The sequence below is a fragment of the Odocoileus virginianus genome, chromosome 31 (assembly GCF_023699985.2).
Source record: "Odocoileus virginianus isolate 20LAN1187 ecotype Illinois chromosome 31, Ovbor_1.2, whole genome shotgun sequence".
NCBI classification, from domain to species: domain Eukaryota; kingdom Metazoa; phylum Chordata; class Mammalia; order Artiodactyla; family Cervidae; genus Odocoileus; species Odocoileus virginianus.
In genome coordinates, this window is record NC_069704.1 from 12345923 (window position 1) to 12364644 (window position 18722).

General features: G+C 44.2%; 1 protein-coding gene across 1 annotated transcript; it reads left to right on the forward strand.

The window, feature by feature from the left end:
• The first annotated feature begins 2826 nt into the window (after positions 1-2826).
• Positions 2827-14828, forward strand: TXN (thioredoxin). Its single transcript, XM_020885115.2, has 5 exons — positions 2827-2941; positions 7067-7171; positions 7599-7658; positions 14060-14125; positions 14619-14828. Exons 1-5 carry the CDS (start codon positions 2918-2920, stop codon positions 14679-14681), a joined length of 318 nt encoding a protein of 105 aa, XP_020740774.1. The 5' UTR covers positions 2827-2917; the 3' UTR covers positions 14682-14828.
• The last annotated feature ends 3894 nt before the right edge of the window (positions 14829-18722 follow it).

Consider the following 18722-nt stretch of genomic DNA (forward strand, 5'->3'; position numbering starts at 1 on the left):
CCTCCTCCACCCTCCAACTAAAGTCAAATAAGGTCAGCCTCCAGGGCACTTACTAGAACAAGGGAGAGAAGTGTCCTTTCTTCCGGGATACTAAATCAGTAGGGACCTAAAGCCCGGAGGGATGAGTCTTACATTAGGTGGAAAACCCACTGAGAATTAAACAACTGTGGCGCTCTTGTGACATCTTTAGGCCCCTGGAGTGGAATGAGTTACTAATTCTTTTTACTTTGAACTGAAATTTCTCCTTAAACCTGGAAGTTCTGACTAATACACAGAACCAACCCCCGCTCCCCCAAGTGAAGGCCTTCATGACACCCTTTCGGTCTTCTCACTCCTGCCTTTCTGCACAAACAGATCCTCCCTTACTGGACTGTCCCAACAATTCCCCAGCACCTCCCTCTCCCCACAGAATGTTACCACCTTGTCCCAACTGAAACACTGAGGACTTGAGTGTCCCATGAGCTTGTAAGCAGACCTTCCTCTTTGGGTAGAGACATGTTTAACCTATATTCTTTCACCCTCTGAGGGGAGAAAATCCTTTTCCTTTGAGATTCATGTTATAGAGCTTAGTCTTCATTACGAATTTCCTGACAACTTAATTCACTTAAGACTTTGACACCTGTTTTACAGTCTTGCCTGCCACCTCTGCCATCATTCCACAGGGATGTCACCATTCCATTAATAGCCTGTAATCATAGTTTATATAGCACTTACTCTGTACCAGTGGAGAAGGAAATGGCAACCCACTCCAGTATTCTTGCCTGGAAAATCCCATGGACAGAGGAGCCTGGCAGGCCACAGTCCATGGAGTCGCAAAGAGTTGGACATGACTTAGCAACTACACCACCACCACCACTGTGTACCAGGCATGGTTCTAAGCACTTTACATGTATTTTAGCTCACTTGGCTCTTCTAATAGCATGGGGGTATTATTGTATTCATTTTATAGATAAGGAAACTGAAGCAGAGACTGTTTAAACTTGTCTAGAGTTACCCAGCCACTAAATGGTAGAGTGGGGATGAGGACAGGGAATCTAGTTGCAAAGTCCAGGCTTTTAATGCACATGCTAGACTCCCAGTTATCTGCTCCCTTGTAGCATCCCCCATATCCCCATCTATATTGGTCCTGGACATTGAAAAGGTCCTTGAAGCGGTGTCAGGTGGGAGAGGTTTGGATAGTCAATGGATATCCGTACCTCTGTTTCCTACAGCTCAATTATTTATTGTCATCTCCTAAGCAAATGTACCAACTGACACGCCCCAAAGCTGAGGTGTATGCTGGGCTGAAGATAGAACAGCAAAGCAGATGATGTGATGTGCTCCTGCTGCTCCTTAAGGCCGCTGCTCTGCCCCACTGGTCCTTATTCTCTACAGCAAGTTTGCTGCATTCAGACCAGCCTGTCCTCCCTCTGTTAGGGCTGTCCTTAGAATTTGTCCCTTGTCTACATCCTTACCCATGGCCCTGTGTAACTCAACCTTCTAGAAACTTTGCACAAGAGGATCAAAACCTCTGGTTTCCTTCCCTCCTCTCTGAAAGAGCAGATAGAAGGAAGCCAGGGGGCTGTTCTACCATCCCAGCCGAGCACACCTAGACACAGCCACGTCTAGAATGCTCCATCTGAAAAAACCATGCTCCACTCTCCTGCTCCAACATCATTCCACTCCTGTCCAGTCTCCCCACTGCCATTCCCCTCTCCAGCTCAACAGCTTGCCCACTTCCAGCTGCCCTCCTGGCTTCACATGCTCACCTTCCACAATGCCCAATCCTGCCAACCCAGCCTGCCACAGGCAACCCGGTGTCAGCAGGAACAGCCTACTTCTCTGTTCCAGGCTTTATCACTGGGAGTAAATACACACACGTGTGTGTGTGTGTGTGCTGATGCCATTATAAACTCTTCAAGCGTGCCCACCCCCATGACACCAAGCACGACGAATGACTGCTCCCATCTTGAATTAATTATAACTATTTTTTGAGTGCCTACCGTGTGTCAAGCACTCTCCTAATCACCTTTCAGGAATTTTGTTTAATCCTCAAAACACCACCGCCAGGAGTCAGGGACCATCCTGATTCTCATCTTACAGTAAGGAAATCGGAGGCCCCGGGAGGGAGGTCAACACCTGCTCAGGGTCATAACTGTGTCACTCTCTCAGGACTTAACACCAGCATCAACTCTACCGGGCAGGAGCCCGCTCAGTTCACAATGGCACTAAACTGCTGTGTCATGATGCAACAGCAGGTTACTGGGTGAAAGTGAAAGGACAGGAAGAAGGGACGAGGAGAACCGTCGCGGTACATTCCGGAAAGGAGGCGGCGAGGGGAGCTGGGGGGCACACCAAGAGACACTTCCTGGTTATCGTTACTCAGCATTTTGTGGGGGTTCGCGGTGGGGCGGTGGTACGGCGGGCCTTTCCGAGAAACCGTAAATGGCCTCTTCTCTGGGCGCGTCCGATTAAGGCCTGGCTGGCCCCTTCCCAGGTGACCCTCTAGATCAGGGTGTGGCCGCCGGGCCCCCGCCCGCCTTGCACAGTGCGTGCGCCCTTTAGGTCACCTAATGGCCCTTCCGCCTTCCCGCTCGCAGGTGGGATACAGGTGGGCGATGCCGAAAGTTTCGAGCTCAGGCGACGCCCAGGAGCTCCGCCCCGCGTCCGCCCCTCCCCTCCGGTCCCGCCCCTGCCGGCGGTCCCGCCCCCACCCGGCGGCTCCGGGAGGCGGGGCCTAGCCCGGACGCCGGCGCGGGCGCGGGAGGCCCGAGCGGGCGCGCCCACGCCGCACGCACGCCGCGCGCGCCCGCCCGCCCCGCCCACCATTACTATAAAGGGAAAGCGGGCTGCGAGTTGGCCAAGCTCCGTCCGACGCCTTGGATCCGTTTCCATCGCTTGCGCCGTCTGGTCGTTTGTCAGACCCCCAGCTGCCAAGATGGTGAAGCAGATTGAGAGCAAGGTACGCGTTCCGGGGCATGCCACGGCGCGGCTCAAAGCCGCGGGCAGCTGGGGTAGGCGGTGGGCCGAAGGTGGGCAGTCCACTCCTCTGCATCCCTCGGGGAAGAGGACGCGGCGGCTCGGCCTGAGACTGCGGGAAGCCCGGGCCTGGGCGCGCCCGGGGCCGTGGAGCTTTCCCTGGAGGAAGGGAGGAGACGGACAGGTTTCCCTGGAGAGCAAGGTCCGGGTGACCCAGTGTGTCTGGAGGATGCACGCGCGCGGAGAGCGCCCGGGAGTCCTCCACTGCGCCCCCGCCACCCCTCTTGCCGGGAAACCGCGATTGGGTAGAGGATGGAGGGAGTCTGCCTTAGGCCCCCCATCTTTATCCGGACACGGGCCTGGGCAAGGAGGTGGAGGGCTTCTTGAATAAAGCCCGGGCTTGCTGGCCGCCACTCCTTCCTCGTGGAGCCGCGTGATCCACCCGCGCTTTTGGGTGCAGTGAGCTCCCTGGGGAGCGGGTCTAGGCCGGAGACACCCCCTCCCCGGCTGCCGGGCCGTAGAGGTGACGCGTGCTGCAGCCGCGTGAAAGGGGCGGTTCCGGGCTGGAGACACCCCCACCCCCAACCCCTAAGAGTCCGGCTTTAGTAGCCCAGGTAGCGGCAAGGAAGTGAGGTCCGGGCCGCGCCCTCGGGACTCCACCTCCGGCGACGCAGGGCGTGTTTCCGGCAGCGCTGGCTTTGGAATGACTCAGTCCACAAGACTGGGCCCGGGGGCCTCCACTGCCCTACCCATCTGGGATTCTTTCTCAGTCTGTGGGGTTCGCTGGAGCCCGGAGTCCCCTGGGTGCAGCCGCGCCCGGCTGTGTGCTTGACCGCGGTTGTGTCCTTTTAGGAACGCCCAAGGCAAAAAGTGTATATCGAGAGTTATTGCAAACTTAATACTCTAGTGCCCGGAGAATTCAGAACCTAAGAGTGTCCGATGTACTATGACCCCTCAAGAAATGGATGCTAATCCAGAGTCAGAAAAGCCCGTGGGAGAAAACTGATGTTGCTCAAACAGCTGGACGGAACCGTTTACCCTGCTATACTCCCCACCCCAGGAAAGCTGGGAAAGGCGAGTGGAGCGCCCGTACTTGGTTCAGATCTGGGGTTGGCTTTGAGGAATGGAGGTTTCAGTGTTAATGGTTCCTTATCTTTTTTTCCTTTCACGATCAAGAAACATAAAAGGTCATTGTAGGAAATCTGGGGAGAGAGAGATCTGTTGCCTAGAAGCAACCACAGATAATTGACATTTTTATTTCTGAGGTGTGTGTTTGTGGTCTCATTTAGCCTGAACTCTTTCTGTGTAATTAGAAGATTTTGGAATCATTTCAATAACTGAAGACATTGCTGGATATCTTAGGCAGTTTTCCGTGCTTCAATGAATGTTTCTGTTACTGACGCTTTATACAGCGTTGAGGCTGTTTGCTCAGGTTAGGGTCAACATCGGTTGTGTGTTTAGTTGTGAAGTCGTGTCGACTCTTGTGACCCCATGGACTGTAGCTCACTAGGCTTTTCTGTCCATGGGATTTCCTGGGCAAGAATACTGGAGTCGGTTGCCATTTGCTTCTCCAGGGGATCTTCCCAACCCAGGGATCAAACCCACATTTCCTGCATCTCCTGTGTTGGCAGGTGGATTCTTAACCATGAGCCACAGGAAAGCCTGAGGTCAGTATCTGTTATTAGGTGACTAATAACAGTCTAGGAGGGGAGTAGGGGGTGATCCTCTGTGGAGGCTGGCAACTTCTGAAAACCCATGAAAGGAGTGAAAAATCTTTGGTCTAGCTGAAGTGTCTCAGAATCCATACAACTACGAACCAAAAATTGATTGATTCCTGGAGCACAGTCTTTTCAAAATTCAGTCTTTTCCTATTTTAGTTTTCATATTGTTTCCTATTTAGTTGTGGCACTTTCCTCCCCTCATTAATGACAAGATGTAGAAGGGTGACAGGAAGTTTATTACTCAGAAAAAGCACTGATCTGGGGTTGTAATCAGTGGGTCTTCAAAGCTATGATCCAGAGTCAAACAAAAGGTAAGCTGATTTGAATGTTTCTTGTAAATATTGAGTACACTTTGGATTTTCATCCTGATGGACTAAAATTGGTGCCTTTGGTCATCCAACACAACCGAGGTTTTGGTAGTACAGAGCTACTGGGGTCTATTTCAGATCCAAGTGGGATACCTAGGCTGTAGAAGTGAGGAAGAAGAAATCAACAGTTTGTTTTAAGAATGGCCACTGCCGTTTCTTGGACTCCTAATTTGAACACACGGGCAATTTTACTGAATGCTTTACAAACCACTCTTAGGCTTGTTGATTGCTTTTGGAATGGGTGTGTTTAGGAAAAGAGATGCTGGAAGCTACTCTTACTTATCTGCCCCAAATATGAATGCATTGTTTTGTTTTCAGAACCTTTGTGTCAGTGATGGGGACCTTTATCAATCCTCACTGGTAGTTTCTAGAAGCTAGAAATTATGGTTTGCTTCCTAGCAAGAGGATATTGACTCATTTTCAAACTGATGTCTGTTTTAGGCAAACTTAAGTGGCCAGAGAATAGAATTTGTCATGAAGTCTTACCTGGCTCTGTGACTCATGTTCAGTGAAGCCAAAATTTATTGCCGAAAGATATTCTAGATTGACAGTAACCTCCCCAGTATTTACTGAAAGCCAACCATGTTCACAAAACCATGCATTCATCTGAGCAGACACACTGTCATTCCTTATTTTCTTGTTTTACCTGGATCTTGCAGTAAAGAATGGCTGGTTTGACCTAAAAAAATCACAGGGAAGGCTCTGAAGGAAATCCATCTGAAAAATACAGGTGATGGTTTGGAAAAATAATTTCTATACTTTTTACCCTGTGTGCCCCTCCGCTGAACACCACTACTTTGTCATACCCAAAGGTGTGGTGTGTTTATTTGCATGCAGGTTTGTACCTGCATAAACTGCAAACAGAAATCATGATCTGCCATCCCAGGGAAACACCATTTGTGAATTGTTTCCCTAAAACATGAGGTAGAAATTAGAAATGTAGAGTAATAACTAGAGGAATTCACTTAAAATTTTTTTTAAATGGTGCTTTATTTACTTTCCTTCTTTAGTGGACCAGATCTGACCTGATTCTTGGCTTTCAAAGCAAGGGGGTGGTGGTGTTGGTTTTTTATTAAACCAATGTGACTGGCATCTTTTCCCTTGAAGGAAACTGAGACTTCAGATATAGATGTTTGTGTTTTGATTGCTCTTCATGGCTGTGGCTTTGGTCAGCACCAGCTGACTAATTGTGGTTAAAAATGAGTCCCTTGTTAACTAGCATGTTACGTTGCTAGGGTTACAGTATCAAGACCATTGGTAAATTATTCAGGGAGGTTGGTGGTGAGGAATTTCTTGATCATTTCTGATGGTGGAATTCTATTCAACAAGCATTGCTTATGAAAAATAACAAAATTCCCTTCATGAAGAACTAAAAACTTTTTTAGTTGGTCAATGATGAAAGCAGAAATTAATGATAAATCAAGAGTATGATATCAATTCTGGAAACTGCATTAAAAAGAGTATAAGGGTATATGCTTAAAAGTCAACAGTAATTGAGTGTAAGGGCGTGGAGAAGTTATTTTCTTTTTCTTTTTTGGTTGAGCTTTTGAATGTTCTAAGATAGGTAAAATTAGCTTAATCAAGATGTTTTAGTTTTGAAAGCAACTTGTGTTTTAGTTGCAAAATTTTTTGCGTTTGTGACATTCAGTTGAAGAGTGACTCCCTTGCATCAATCAATAAGCATTTAATGAATGTCTACTATATACCGAGATTTGATGTGGAAGCACTTTGAATACAAATGTCTTTATTTTCCTTTCATTTACTTAGTTTGGATGTGGATTAACCAAATATTTTGATTTGTGAAGACATGAATATTGATACACTGTATACATCATATTAACACTGTACACCACAGTAGGATTTCTTCAGTTTATTTGCTTGGTTTTCTTTTTTTTTTTTTTTTTTTAATTAGAAAACAGGCCCTGAAAACAGGACCTCCAAATTGTGCTTTGTGTCACATTTTATCAAGGCTTTTGGAAATAAATAATTTAACATCAGCTTTCCTCTTTCCCTTCCTAGTACGCTTTTCAGGAAGCCTTGAACAGTGCAGGAGAGAAACTTGTAGTAGTCGACTTCTCAGCCACGTGGTGTGGGCCTTGCAAAATGATCAAGCCTTTCTTTCATGTAAGTATTAGCCAGCTTATGCTTTTGTAAGCTGTTTGTTTGGGGTTAGTGGTCCCAGCACTAGGAAAGAGGTTTTGTTGTTGGATCTTTCATCTAAAGTCATAGCATAACAACTTAATTTAGAACTTAAGTTTGATACATACAGCCCATGGAAGACAACTTTCAAAAGTTAATTTGGTTACCTAAGTGATTTTGTTTTTCTTCAAGTTGAAACATGGGCCCTACTTGAAGTTCAGAAATCAAAATCAGTGTTCCAAATTATTTTATAATAAGAAGAATTTGATTCAGAGAAAGTGTCCTTTATGCTTACCTGTCCCTAAATATCTGGATCTTTAGCCCCTACTTTTAAGTTTCCATTTAAGAAGCTTAAGTGTGTTGACTGCCACTACCCAGTGGTAAATCTTTGTGGTTTTTTTTAATTCTCCAGTCTCTCTCTGAAAAGTATTCCAACGTGGTGTTCCTTGAAGTAGATGTGGATGACTGTCAGGTATGTGGCTAGAAATCTGGAATAATGCTGAACTTTTTGCCTTGCCCTTTTTCTCTCAATTGCACATTGCTTGTTCTCATAAGTAAGAAAAACACTAGAACTATCACCCTAGCTAAAAAGTTACTTCAGAAGAACAGGTACTTGTGCCAATTTAATTCTAGCTGTCAGGAGCTATGTATATCACATCCTAAAACAAAATCACTGAGGCATCTATTACCTGACTTTACTAGTCCTCTTTCTAAAAGCCTACCTAACAATCCAAGATGCTCAACAAATAGAAATTGAAAAGACCAAACACCAGGGTACCTTGATAGAGAGCTGAGAAAAGAAATACGCTTAACACTTTAGGTCATGCAGACTGTTCTGTGTGCATCGTTGTTGTTCGGTCGCTCAGCCGTGTCGCACTCACCGTGAGCCCGTGGACAGCAGCGCTCTGGGCCTCCCTGGCCTTCACCACCTCTCAGAGCATAACAAGTATGAATTCATTTAATCCTTGGTTCTGTCATAGTGCCCATTTTACAGGTGGGAAAACAAACGGGTTGGCCGTAGAGTTACAGTAAGTAGCAGAGCTGGGATTGAACTTTGTGTGGGCAGGTTCCCCTAACCTCAGAGGGACAAAGTAGCACCAAGGGTGCTAGACCTGGGTGCAGTCCCAGCCCAGTGACCTCTGCTTTAGGCTCATCCTTCTCTCTTTTGAGGTTTGGTTCCGTTGTCCATGACCAGATCTTAATACCTGCCCTACAAGGTTGCTTCCTCACTGAGCAAACATGGAAATTCTAAAGGTCCAGAAGGGTCTATAAAAAGGGGGATGTGGCAGTACTGCCTAAGCCTGTGGGCTCCAGCCTGTACGCACTGCTTATTCCCAGCACATTTCTCACCTCTTGCCAGACAAGCTCCTGGGCGTAAACTTCACATCCTCTCCAGGAATTCTCCAGTTTCTGCCTCCTATGCCCAAATCGGGTTAGTTCCCGCCTCTGTGTTCCCCTTGTGTGTTCTGCCCTTCTTTTTCTTGGCTTGATTGTTGTGGGACGGGAGGATCATGTCCCTTGTTAGCTGTGTGGGCTTGGTAAAGCTGTGTTCTGTGCCTTGGGCTGAGCCTCTGTAAAATCACAAAGTTGATGCAGCTTCATAAGGCCGTTGCCAGTATCTTAGAAGACCTGTGAGTGTTCAGAGTCGTCCCTGGTACATGATAAGCTTTCAGTGAGCTTAGCTGTTACTATACTGATCTTTGTGTCTGTCCTTCATTATGGTCTGTCAGTTTTTTTGAATCAGAGACCTTGTCTTAACTTTGTTTCCCCTTTACATAGCACACCTTTTGGGCTATAGTAAGTACAGATTGAATGAATTTATATAGTTGCCAAGTACAGTTATTCTGATGTGTCCTGGGTTTTTTAAGAGCAGACAGTATGTGCGTGTGAAAAAATCTTGCTTCCTGTTTTAACCTAATTCTTTTTCTCTTAAGCTGGTCACTTTAGCCAGGTACAAATGGCACCTGGAAGGGGCTAGAGAAACTGGTTCTAATCCTATCAGACATCAAGTGAATACATTTTTATTTGGAAGTACTAACATATACTAGATGCTGCACTAAGCCCGCTACCTGTATTATGTCATTTCATCCAGATAGTGACCATGAGAAGTGTTTCTTATGAGCACCCCAGAAGGAAGAGAGGTCAGAGGCAGAGCCTGGGGATCTGGCCCCTGCAGTACTGTGCCGGGCCCAGGGCAGATGCTCTCTGCCTCAGTCCAGAACCTCTGGGAAGTAGGTGCACGGAGCAGGCCAAGATGTCCATATGACAGTCCCTCCTTTAGGCCTGGTAGGCATCCTCATCGTCACCCTGAAAGTGTCTAGACTTAAAATGACCCTAAGTTGACCTTTCGCTTTGAGCAACACGCAGTTGTTGTTTTTTCTTCACACTCTTAGTGGCTGCTACTCTGCCGTCTAAATAGCCTTACCAATCTTTTGCAGCATTAAAAACTGGATTCCAGAACTCTTAGGTTGTCCTATACACACAGTAACTGTCTGTTCCTACACACCTTGGTCAGTCAGCAGAATTAGCAAGGGAGGTAATGCAAACAAAAAGCAATTCATTATCAGTCCACGAATTATTCCCCACGGAATTTACAGATTCCAGGAGTGGATCCTCTGCTTGCTTTGGAACACTGTAGATAAAACCATCTCCTTATTTTGGCTCTAAAAGAATGCAGATGAAGGATAATGGGAATATCATCATTTTGAACATTAGATCATATCGTAGATGGAATGTTTTAGGAATGAATTTTTTTTTTACAGATAAAAATTTTTTTTTTGCAGATAATTGCTGTCCATGAACTCCAAACCCAGGGCACTTAATGTTTATAGTATTTGGGGGGCAAACAGCACCTAGTTTTAATAGAAGAATCTCTAAACACTTGAGCTGGAAGAGATTATCTTTCAGGTGTAATAAATTCAAATGGACAGGCAGAGGCATGGACATAATAGTGTGGTATACATACGGAACAATTCTGTATGCATAGTGAAGTACGAATACTACTTCTGCAAATGATAGACTGGTCTTATTTCCTTAAGAGCAGACTCTACTCCCAGCTCTACAGAGGATGACACTGGTAAGTTCAAAGAAAGTAACTTAGATTGCCATGTGTCTCCATTTTGATTAGAATAGCCAGGAGTGAGTGAAAAAAAGGTGACAAGAGCAGGTTTAAAGGTATTTTGGTCCTCTGTGCTCAATTACTTAGTAGTGTCCAACTCTTTGTGACCCCATGGACTGTAGACCACCAGGCTCCACTGTCTTGGGATTTCCCAGGCAAGAATACTGGAGTAGGTTTTCATTTCCTTCTCCAGGGATCTCCTGACCTCCCTGGTCAGGATCTCCTGACCCACCTCTCTTGTCTCCTGCATTGGCAGACAGATTCATTACCGCTACACCATGTGGGACAAAAGGCTAAGCTAGAAACCACCAAAAACAATTTTCATAAGGTAAAATGTGGCCTTGTTACACTTAATGCATGTGTGCTTAGCCATGTCCAGCTCTTCTGTAGCCCTGTGGACTATCCTGCCAGACTCCTCTGTCCATGGGGTTCTCTAGGCAAGAATACTAGAGGGGGTTGCCATTTTTCCTCCAGGGGATCTACCCACCCCAGGGATTGAACCTGCAGCTCCTGCATTGGCAGGCAGATTCTTTACCACTGAGCCACCTGGGAAGCCCTGTTATACTTCACTAGTAAAAACTAATAAAAAGCTGAGATTGGGTAAACCTATGGTGATGGAGAACAGATCAGGGGTGGGGTGGGGTGGGATAGGGTTTGACCATAAAGGAGCCACTGAGGAGGTCTTAGGGGAATGAGGGAAGAGTTGTGTATCCTGATTATGCTGTGACTACTTAAATTCCAGATTGTTGTGTTTTTAAATGGCAGGAAGTTGGGGTGCCATTAGGGGTTGGCTAGCTTTCTGTTTTTAAATGAGGGAACTGATCAACTCAGGATAAAGGATATTTTTAAAACCTCAACAGTAACTCCTTAAAGTGTATGTGTCTTTTCAAATCCCCACAGGAATGGGCAAGTTAGTGCATAGAACAAGTAATAGAAGAAAAAAAAAAAGTAAAACATTAACAGAGGTAATAGAGATCAAATATTATTAGTTACAGGCTGACTAACCTTTTGGGGCTTTCTCTGATGGCTCAGTGGTAAAGAATCTGCCTGCCAATGCAGGAGATGCAACTTTGATTCCTGGTTTAGGAAGATCCCCTGGAAAAGAAATGGCAACCCACCCCAATATTGTTGCCTGGAGAAACCCATGAACAGAGGGGCTTGGTGAGATATAGTCCATTGGGTTGCAAAGAGTCAGACACAACTTAGCAAGTAAACAACTGATCTTTACTGAGGTCATTAAAAATCCAGTAAAGCCCATGCTTTCAATGATTGGAAATAGGGAAGGGCTGATGGATCTGATTACATGAAAAGTCAAACTGGATGTCAAAAATCATGATACATACTGATACATTCGGATTAGTTTAACCATGTGTATCTAGGGGCTTTAAAATGAATACTCTCACTACCTTAGCAGTGCTTATTTTCAGGGATGGGGATTGAAGAACAGTGTAATATCACTTTCATACCCAGTGAGAGAATTCTTTATGCTTTAACTAAAAATTTGTCATGTAAAGACTTAGACTGCAATTTTAAGACATAAAACGTATGAACATGATTAAAACACTTGGAAGCTTTCTCAAAAGCATTACTGTTTTCATGACTTAGCTTATTTTAAGTTAGGCAGTTGTACCAATGCAGGAGTGCCAGGCTCTGCCTGGGTGAGGTATAAAGCATCCAGTATCTCAGAATAGGAATGAGACTATCATTTCCATTGATTGGGACCCTGTATTTTCTGCTCATAAAGCTTTGGGAGTGGCTTTCTCACCTGAAACTTGTGATCAGTGTCTTTGGATGTAGAATATCTTTTTCGGTAGGTTCCAGTCTTTCTTGATGGCTGTGTTCAGTAGCTAGCTGTGATTCTGATGTGCTCAGGAGAGGAGGTCCTTCTCTCCAAGTCCTGTTGTCTTGCTTGCTCCTTCTCTCGTAGATGATGAAGCTCACTTGTACCACCTGTATGTTTCTCTGATTAGAAGTCCAGGAGAGGGTGGGCTCATCATTTCTACCCCATTGCCCTTCTAACACCCACCTCTTCCGAGGCTTCTGCCAACTGCTTGCATGAAAGATGATATCCACCTGGCGACTTAAAAGTAAGAGTGAAGGAACTGCAGTAAACAGCTGCTTTCCCAGTGCTGGGAGGAGCCAGCCAATGTTCCCAAATATTCAAGCAATTCAGTTTTTTTTGTTTTTTTAAAGCACTTAACATAAACCAAGCAACCTATCTGGACCAGATTGATCCCATAGACAACCATTTTTTAATCTTTTAGCTAAACCAGTCCCCCTGCCCTTCTAACTAGTCATCTTTGGGTCTCCTGGTTGTTTATGCATGCTAAGTCGTTCAGTTGTGTCCAATTCTATGCGACTCTATGGGCTGTAGCCCGCCAGGCTCCTCTGTCCATGGGATTCTCTAGGCAAGAATACTGGAGTGGGTTACCAGGTCCTCCTCCAGCGGACCTTCTGAATGCAGGGCACAAACCCATGTCTCTTGTGTCTGCCGCATTGGCAGGTGGGTTCTTCACCACTAGCACCATCTGGGAAGCCTGGTCTCCTGATTACTCACCTCAAGGTGAACCTTGACATGTGCAGCTCACTATCTTCCTGTCAACTCTCCACCCCATTTTTCATCCTGAATTACTGGAATTGGTACAATTAAAATGTTATGATCTTCATTTTGGTTTTAAACAAATGTTCTTGCTAATTTCCATATAACTCTTGCTTTCAGTTAGTATTTGGTGCCTGGAGTGTACAAGGCGTTCAGTACATTCCTAGCCATTCTATTGCAGCCATCACTGCCCTGTGCTGCTTGGTGTGCAGTGTTTGAGGAAAAAGTAAAGCTTATCAGGAAAAGAGCAGCAGTTGTCTGCCACCCTTCCTGCCCAAACTAGCAACAGTGCACGTGCAATTTCATAAAGATGTAAAACCACACTTTTCTTCCAGTCTCAGAGGAAGAGGTGAAGTTAGGCTGCTTCTGTTGCCTGGTGGCTCAATCTCGGGGCCGCTCCATTTTTTTTAATTCCTGTGTTCCTCATTGCCAAGTCCCTGACTAGAAGACACCACAGTGTTTGTACCAACCTTGCTTTCCTGTGAAAGTTCTTTGGTTTCTGTGATCTGCTTCTCAGGGTTCTTTCTGCCTCCTTGGTTGCTGTTCTTCCCAGCTTTTGCTAACCACGCAGTTTAGGACGGCATGGTTCCTTCTGCATTTCTCTCCTCCCCTCTCTGAGTGCTGAGCTGATGTTTTCAATCCCTGATGGATCTGTTCACTTGAAACTCTTGTCCAAAACATTTTCATGGACTCTTCCCCCCAAACCTGGTGTGAATAAGGTGTGGAGAGTGAGGGCTGGTAAAAGCAGAAAAGTCTGTGGAGCTGTCCTGGAGGTTACCATGACTTTCTTCTTGAACAAGTCTTTTGTAAACAAGTTGGTCCCTCTAGCTAACTCTGAACTTTAGCCTCTGATCATCATCTATGTATTTCACTTCAAGAAAACAGAATAATTCTGTTAAATGGTTTGAGTCACTGTATAGTATCTGAGGCTAGTGTACTTCAAAGATGAGAGTACATATTAAAATTTTAATTGAGACTGTAACCAATTTGGCTTTTGTGCCACTGTATCATTGTTTAGGCATATAAACATTGACAGAGCCCTAATGTTGAGTTCTGGACATGTAAGAGGAAAAAGAATCTGGTTTTAGATCACAGGTGTCAGCACTCAATACTCAGTCTTGTTTTCATCTTCTTACTGCACCTCTCTTCCCCTCAGGATGTTGCTGCAGAGTGTGAAGTCAAATGCATGCCAACCTTCCAGTTTTTTAAAAAGGGACAGAAGGTAGGTACACCTGACCTCGAAAACCAGCTGGGTAACAGGCTAGCGTGGCATATAGACAAACGAGCGACTTACCTTACACACTGGGAAGCACATCCCCATTTTTTCCTTTTAAGAATATTTAAATATGTCATTCTTCATTAAGTGCATAATGAGACATCTCATTGTTAATTAATCTCTGTTAAGTCACAGGGATTTGCTGATTAATCCCTGTGATTGGTACTTCGTATTTATATCACAATGCATTTATCTTTGTTCAGAGGTATTTGTGTAGAAAAATTGAGCCTTGACTTTTGAGGGTGGGTTTTTTTTGTTGTTGTTGTTTTTAAACTTAACTGAGTATTATCCATGGATGTAAATTTTAAATTATCATGGGTGTAAATTTTAAATAAGTATATACTTCCTGTCTTCCCCAGACCCATTCTGTGGTCATATCTGATACACAAAATAGGGATGCAATGCTACATCTAATGGCAATTCAATATTCTCTCAACAGGTGGGTGAATTTTCTGGAGCTAATAAGGAAAAACTTGAAGCCACCATTAATGAATTAATCTAATCATGTTTTATGAAGACATGGCCAGCCATTGGCTGTCTAAACTTGTAATTTTTTTTATTTACACAAAGGAAAGATCAAGTATGAAGATTATATACCTTACTGCCATTGATAAGTGACAATAAAATATTAACTCTACACTTTTTAAAACTGTCTCATGTCTTTACCTAGTTTTCAAAATAAATGAAAACTGGCCATTTGATGGAATTTAATGTCCTAGTTATTTTCATATGTTCTTGATTCTTTTTTGGTGACCTTGTAGGCCACTGGTTTAAGGTTTTGGGTTTTTTTTTTTTTTTTTGTATTTCTAGAAAAATCTTACTGGGGGCAATGCAGATAACAGTAGTATATTAAAATTGTTTTTTTTTTTAAACTTATGCACAGAGAAAGTATTTTATATCTCCTGTATTCTCTGAATGATCCTTATGACCAAAATTGATTTCTGCCCATGAAGGAATTATCTCTGATTTGAGATTTCCTGTCTCAGGTTACAATGAGCTGCCAAGTTTGATAAAAGAGTCCTGTTACCAGTCAGGAATTTTTCATAGGTGGTTCACAAGGGAGCTCCTTGTGAGTAAACTTTACAGTGGGAATTTTGATTCTAAGTAAGAAACTGGTTTTATAGGCCACATAGAAGTTCCAACCTAATGGCAAAGAGTGTGGAAGTTACCATTTATTTCATTCAAAGAACACTTGTTTCTTTGTTCTAGACACAGCAAAGGGCTGAGGAATGCTTGTAGAAAGTTTTCACATTTGTGCAGTAAAAAGTAATCATAGAATTAAATCATATGCCTTTTACCATCCTTATAATTTAATCTTTGCAACAATCCTATGGAGTAGGCAGTATAATTCCCATTTCCCAGTGAGGAAACCATCAAAGAGAACAGGAGCACCACACTCGTCCGTGGATGATCAGAGATTGAAACCAAACAAGTCTAGGGTACAAATGCTAAACTATTACCCTGCCACTCTGTACATTCTAGAAGGCAAACTAATGACTGATAGACTGGTGTGTACTCTGTGTGCATGCTAAGTCACTTCAGTTGTGTCTCTCCACGACCCTACGGACTGCAACCTGCCAGGCTCCTCTGTCCATAGAATTCTCTAGACAAGAATACTGGAATGAGTTGCCATGTCCTCCAGGGGATCTTCCTGACCCCGGGATCAAACCTGCATCTCCTGCATTGGCAGGTGGGTTCTTTATCACTAGCACCACCTGGGAAACCTCATACTATAAGGCCAAAACAAATGGGCACAGATGGTGGGGAGGTGAGAGACAAAGTGACTCAACATTTAGGAAAGACAATCCAAGGACTCCTACAAGCAGGATTCCAAGGTAAAGTACCAGGTGTTTGGGTTGAACAAATGGGTGGTTGGGGTGCCAGGTAATGAGTAAGGTGGGGATTGGAAGAGGCAGGTCAGGTTCTCTTGGGACATGTTAAGACATGCTTTTGTGGTGTACATTTAAGATGAATGATTTCATGCAGACTGCTAGGTACTAGTCTGGACTAGAATAGGAATTTGAAAGACATCATAATGTAGATGGCTAGGAACAGATGTATGGAAACATGCAGGATAGAGCATCCAGAAAAGTCTCAAAACATCTTGAGCTCTCAACATTTAGAGACCAAGTAGAGTGGGAACCAACAAAAGAGACATAAGCCAGAGGGAAAGGAGGAAACACAAGAGGGCTATTTTGTTGTTTTTTTTTTTTCTTTAACCCCTAAAGCAAAAAGAACATTTCAAAAAGGAAGGCGTGTTAACTATCAAGTGCTGCTGTGATCCTAAGATGATTGGAAAACAAAATGCAGAGTGATGGTGACAATTCTTACGGAAGAACAGGGATGGGAGCCAGGGTGGTGAGACCTGGAAAGTGAGTGAGCAGAAGTGACTTTTAACAGCCATCCTGAGCAAAGTAAGGAAAATGCCCAAGAATGATTGTTGCAGCAGCGTCGTTTACAGCAGCATGAGATTGGATCCCTATCAGTACAGAAATTGTTAAGTCCAATATGATAAACCCTTCCTAGGTGATAGAGGATGTGAAATAAAGTCCATATTTATGGCAAGGAGAATTTTAAACATAACAGTTCCCGGACCTTTGGCCTCCCCTCCCCTCTCTGCATCACGCATCGGCCAAACCTCCCCCATCAGTAGAGATACCTGCTCAACTGTAAACAGCATTTCTGGCATCAATTAGACAACTCCTAAAAGATAACGTTCCTTCTCAAAAGGGTCACATGACCCAACACTTATGGGTCATGTGGCACTTAAATCTGAATTATGTAAACTATCAATAATCATTTAATACAGCCTCTTCAATAAGTGGAGCTAGGAAAACAACCGCTACATGTAAAAGCATATTAGAACACTTTCTAAAACATCACACAAAAAATAAACTCAAAATGGATTAAAGACCTAAGTGTAAAGCCAGAAACTATAAAAACTCTTAAAGGAAAACATAGGCAAACACTGACATAAATCACAGCAATATTCTCTCTGACCCACCTCCTAGAGTAGTGGAAGTAAAGAGGAAAAAAACAAGCAGGACCCAACTAAAAAAACTTGCACAGCAAAGGAGACTCAACAAGACAAGACAAAAAGAATGGGAGAAAACAATTGCAAATGAAACAATTGACAATGGATAATCAAAATATACAAGCACCTCACGCAGCTCAATACCAGAAAAACAACCCAGTCAAAAAAGGCAGAAGACCTGAACAGACGGTTCTCCAAAGAAGACATACAGATGGCCAACAAACACAAAAATATGCTCAACACCACTAATTATTAGAAATTAGAGAAGTGAAAATCAAAGCTACAATGAAGTATCTCCTTACACTGGTCAGAATGGCCATTATTTTAAAAAATCTACAAACAATAAATGCTGGAGAGGGTGTGGAGAAAAGGGAACCCTCCTGCACTGTTGGTGGGAATGTAAATTTATACAGTCACTATGGAATGACTGACACAGTATGGAGATGCCTTTACAAACTAAGAATAAAACTACCTTCTGACCCAGCAATCCCACTACTGGGTACATACACTGAGAAAGACACGTGCACTTCAATGTTCATACAGCACAATCTACGACAGCTCAGACGTAGAAGCAACCTAGATGTCCACTGACAGATGAGTGGATAACAAAGTTATCCATATATAAAATGGAATGTTACTCAGCCCTAAAAAGTCAGTTCTAGTGAGGTAAATGAACCTAGAGCCTGTTACCCAGAGTGAAATAAGTCAGGAAGAAAACATTTTGGATGTAAAGACAGCTTCCCTGGTGGTTCAGACGGTAAAGAATCCGCCTGCAATGCGGGAGACCTGGGTCGGGAAGATCCGCTGGAGAAGGGGATGGCAACCCACTCCAGTATTCTGGCCTGGAGAGTTCCATGGACACACGACCGCGGCGGGTGACAGTCCATGGCGGTGCAGAGTGCACGTGGCTGAGTGCACTCACTTGACTTCACTTCATGGAATCCAGAAAAAATGGTATTAATAAACCCACTTGCAGGGCAAGAATAGAGACACAGACATAGAGAACAGACTGGACACAGTGAGAGGAGGAGAGGATGGGACAGATGGAGAGAATGGCACTGACATGTGTACGCAAGCACATGTGAAAGTGACAGCTAATGGGAAGCTGCTATGTAACAGGGAGTGCAACTCGGGGCTCTGACGGGGTGGTGGGGGGGATGGGGTAGGGGAGGGGTTGGAGGAGGGGGTCCTATGTGTGCCTGTGGCTGGTTCCAGTTGTATGGCAGAAGCCAATGCAACATTATGAAGCGATTATCCTCCAATTAAAAATAAAATTTTAAAAATATGTCATTTAACATACAGCCCTCTGTCTCAAAAACCTTACAAGCCATGTCGACTTCTAAATGGTAGAACAGTCTTTGACACTTTCTCAGCTGCGCTTTCTGGGTTGTAAGTCTCAGAATTTGGGTCAAAAAGTTTTCCAGTGGTTTCTTAGATTAGCTGATTGATTAACCAATTCATTGATTTTTCACCAACAAGAATGAAATATTAATACGAAACAGGAAAATT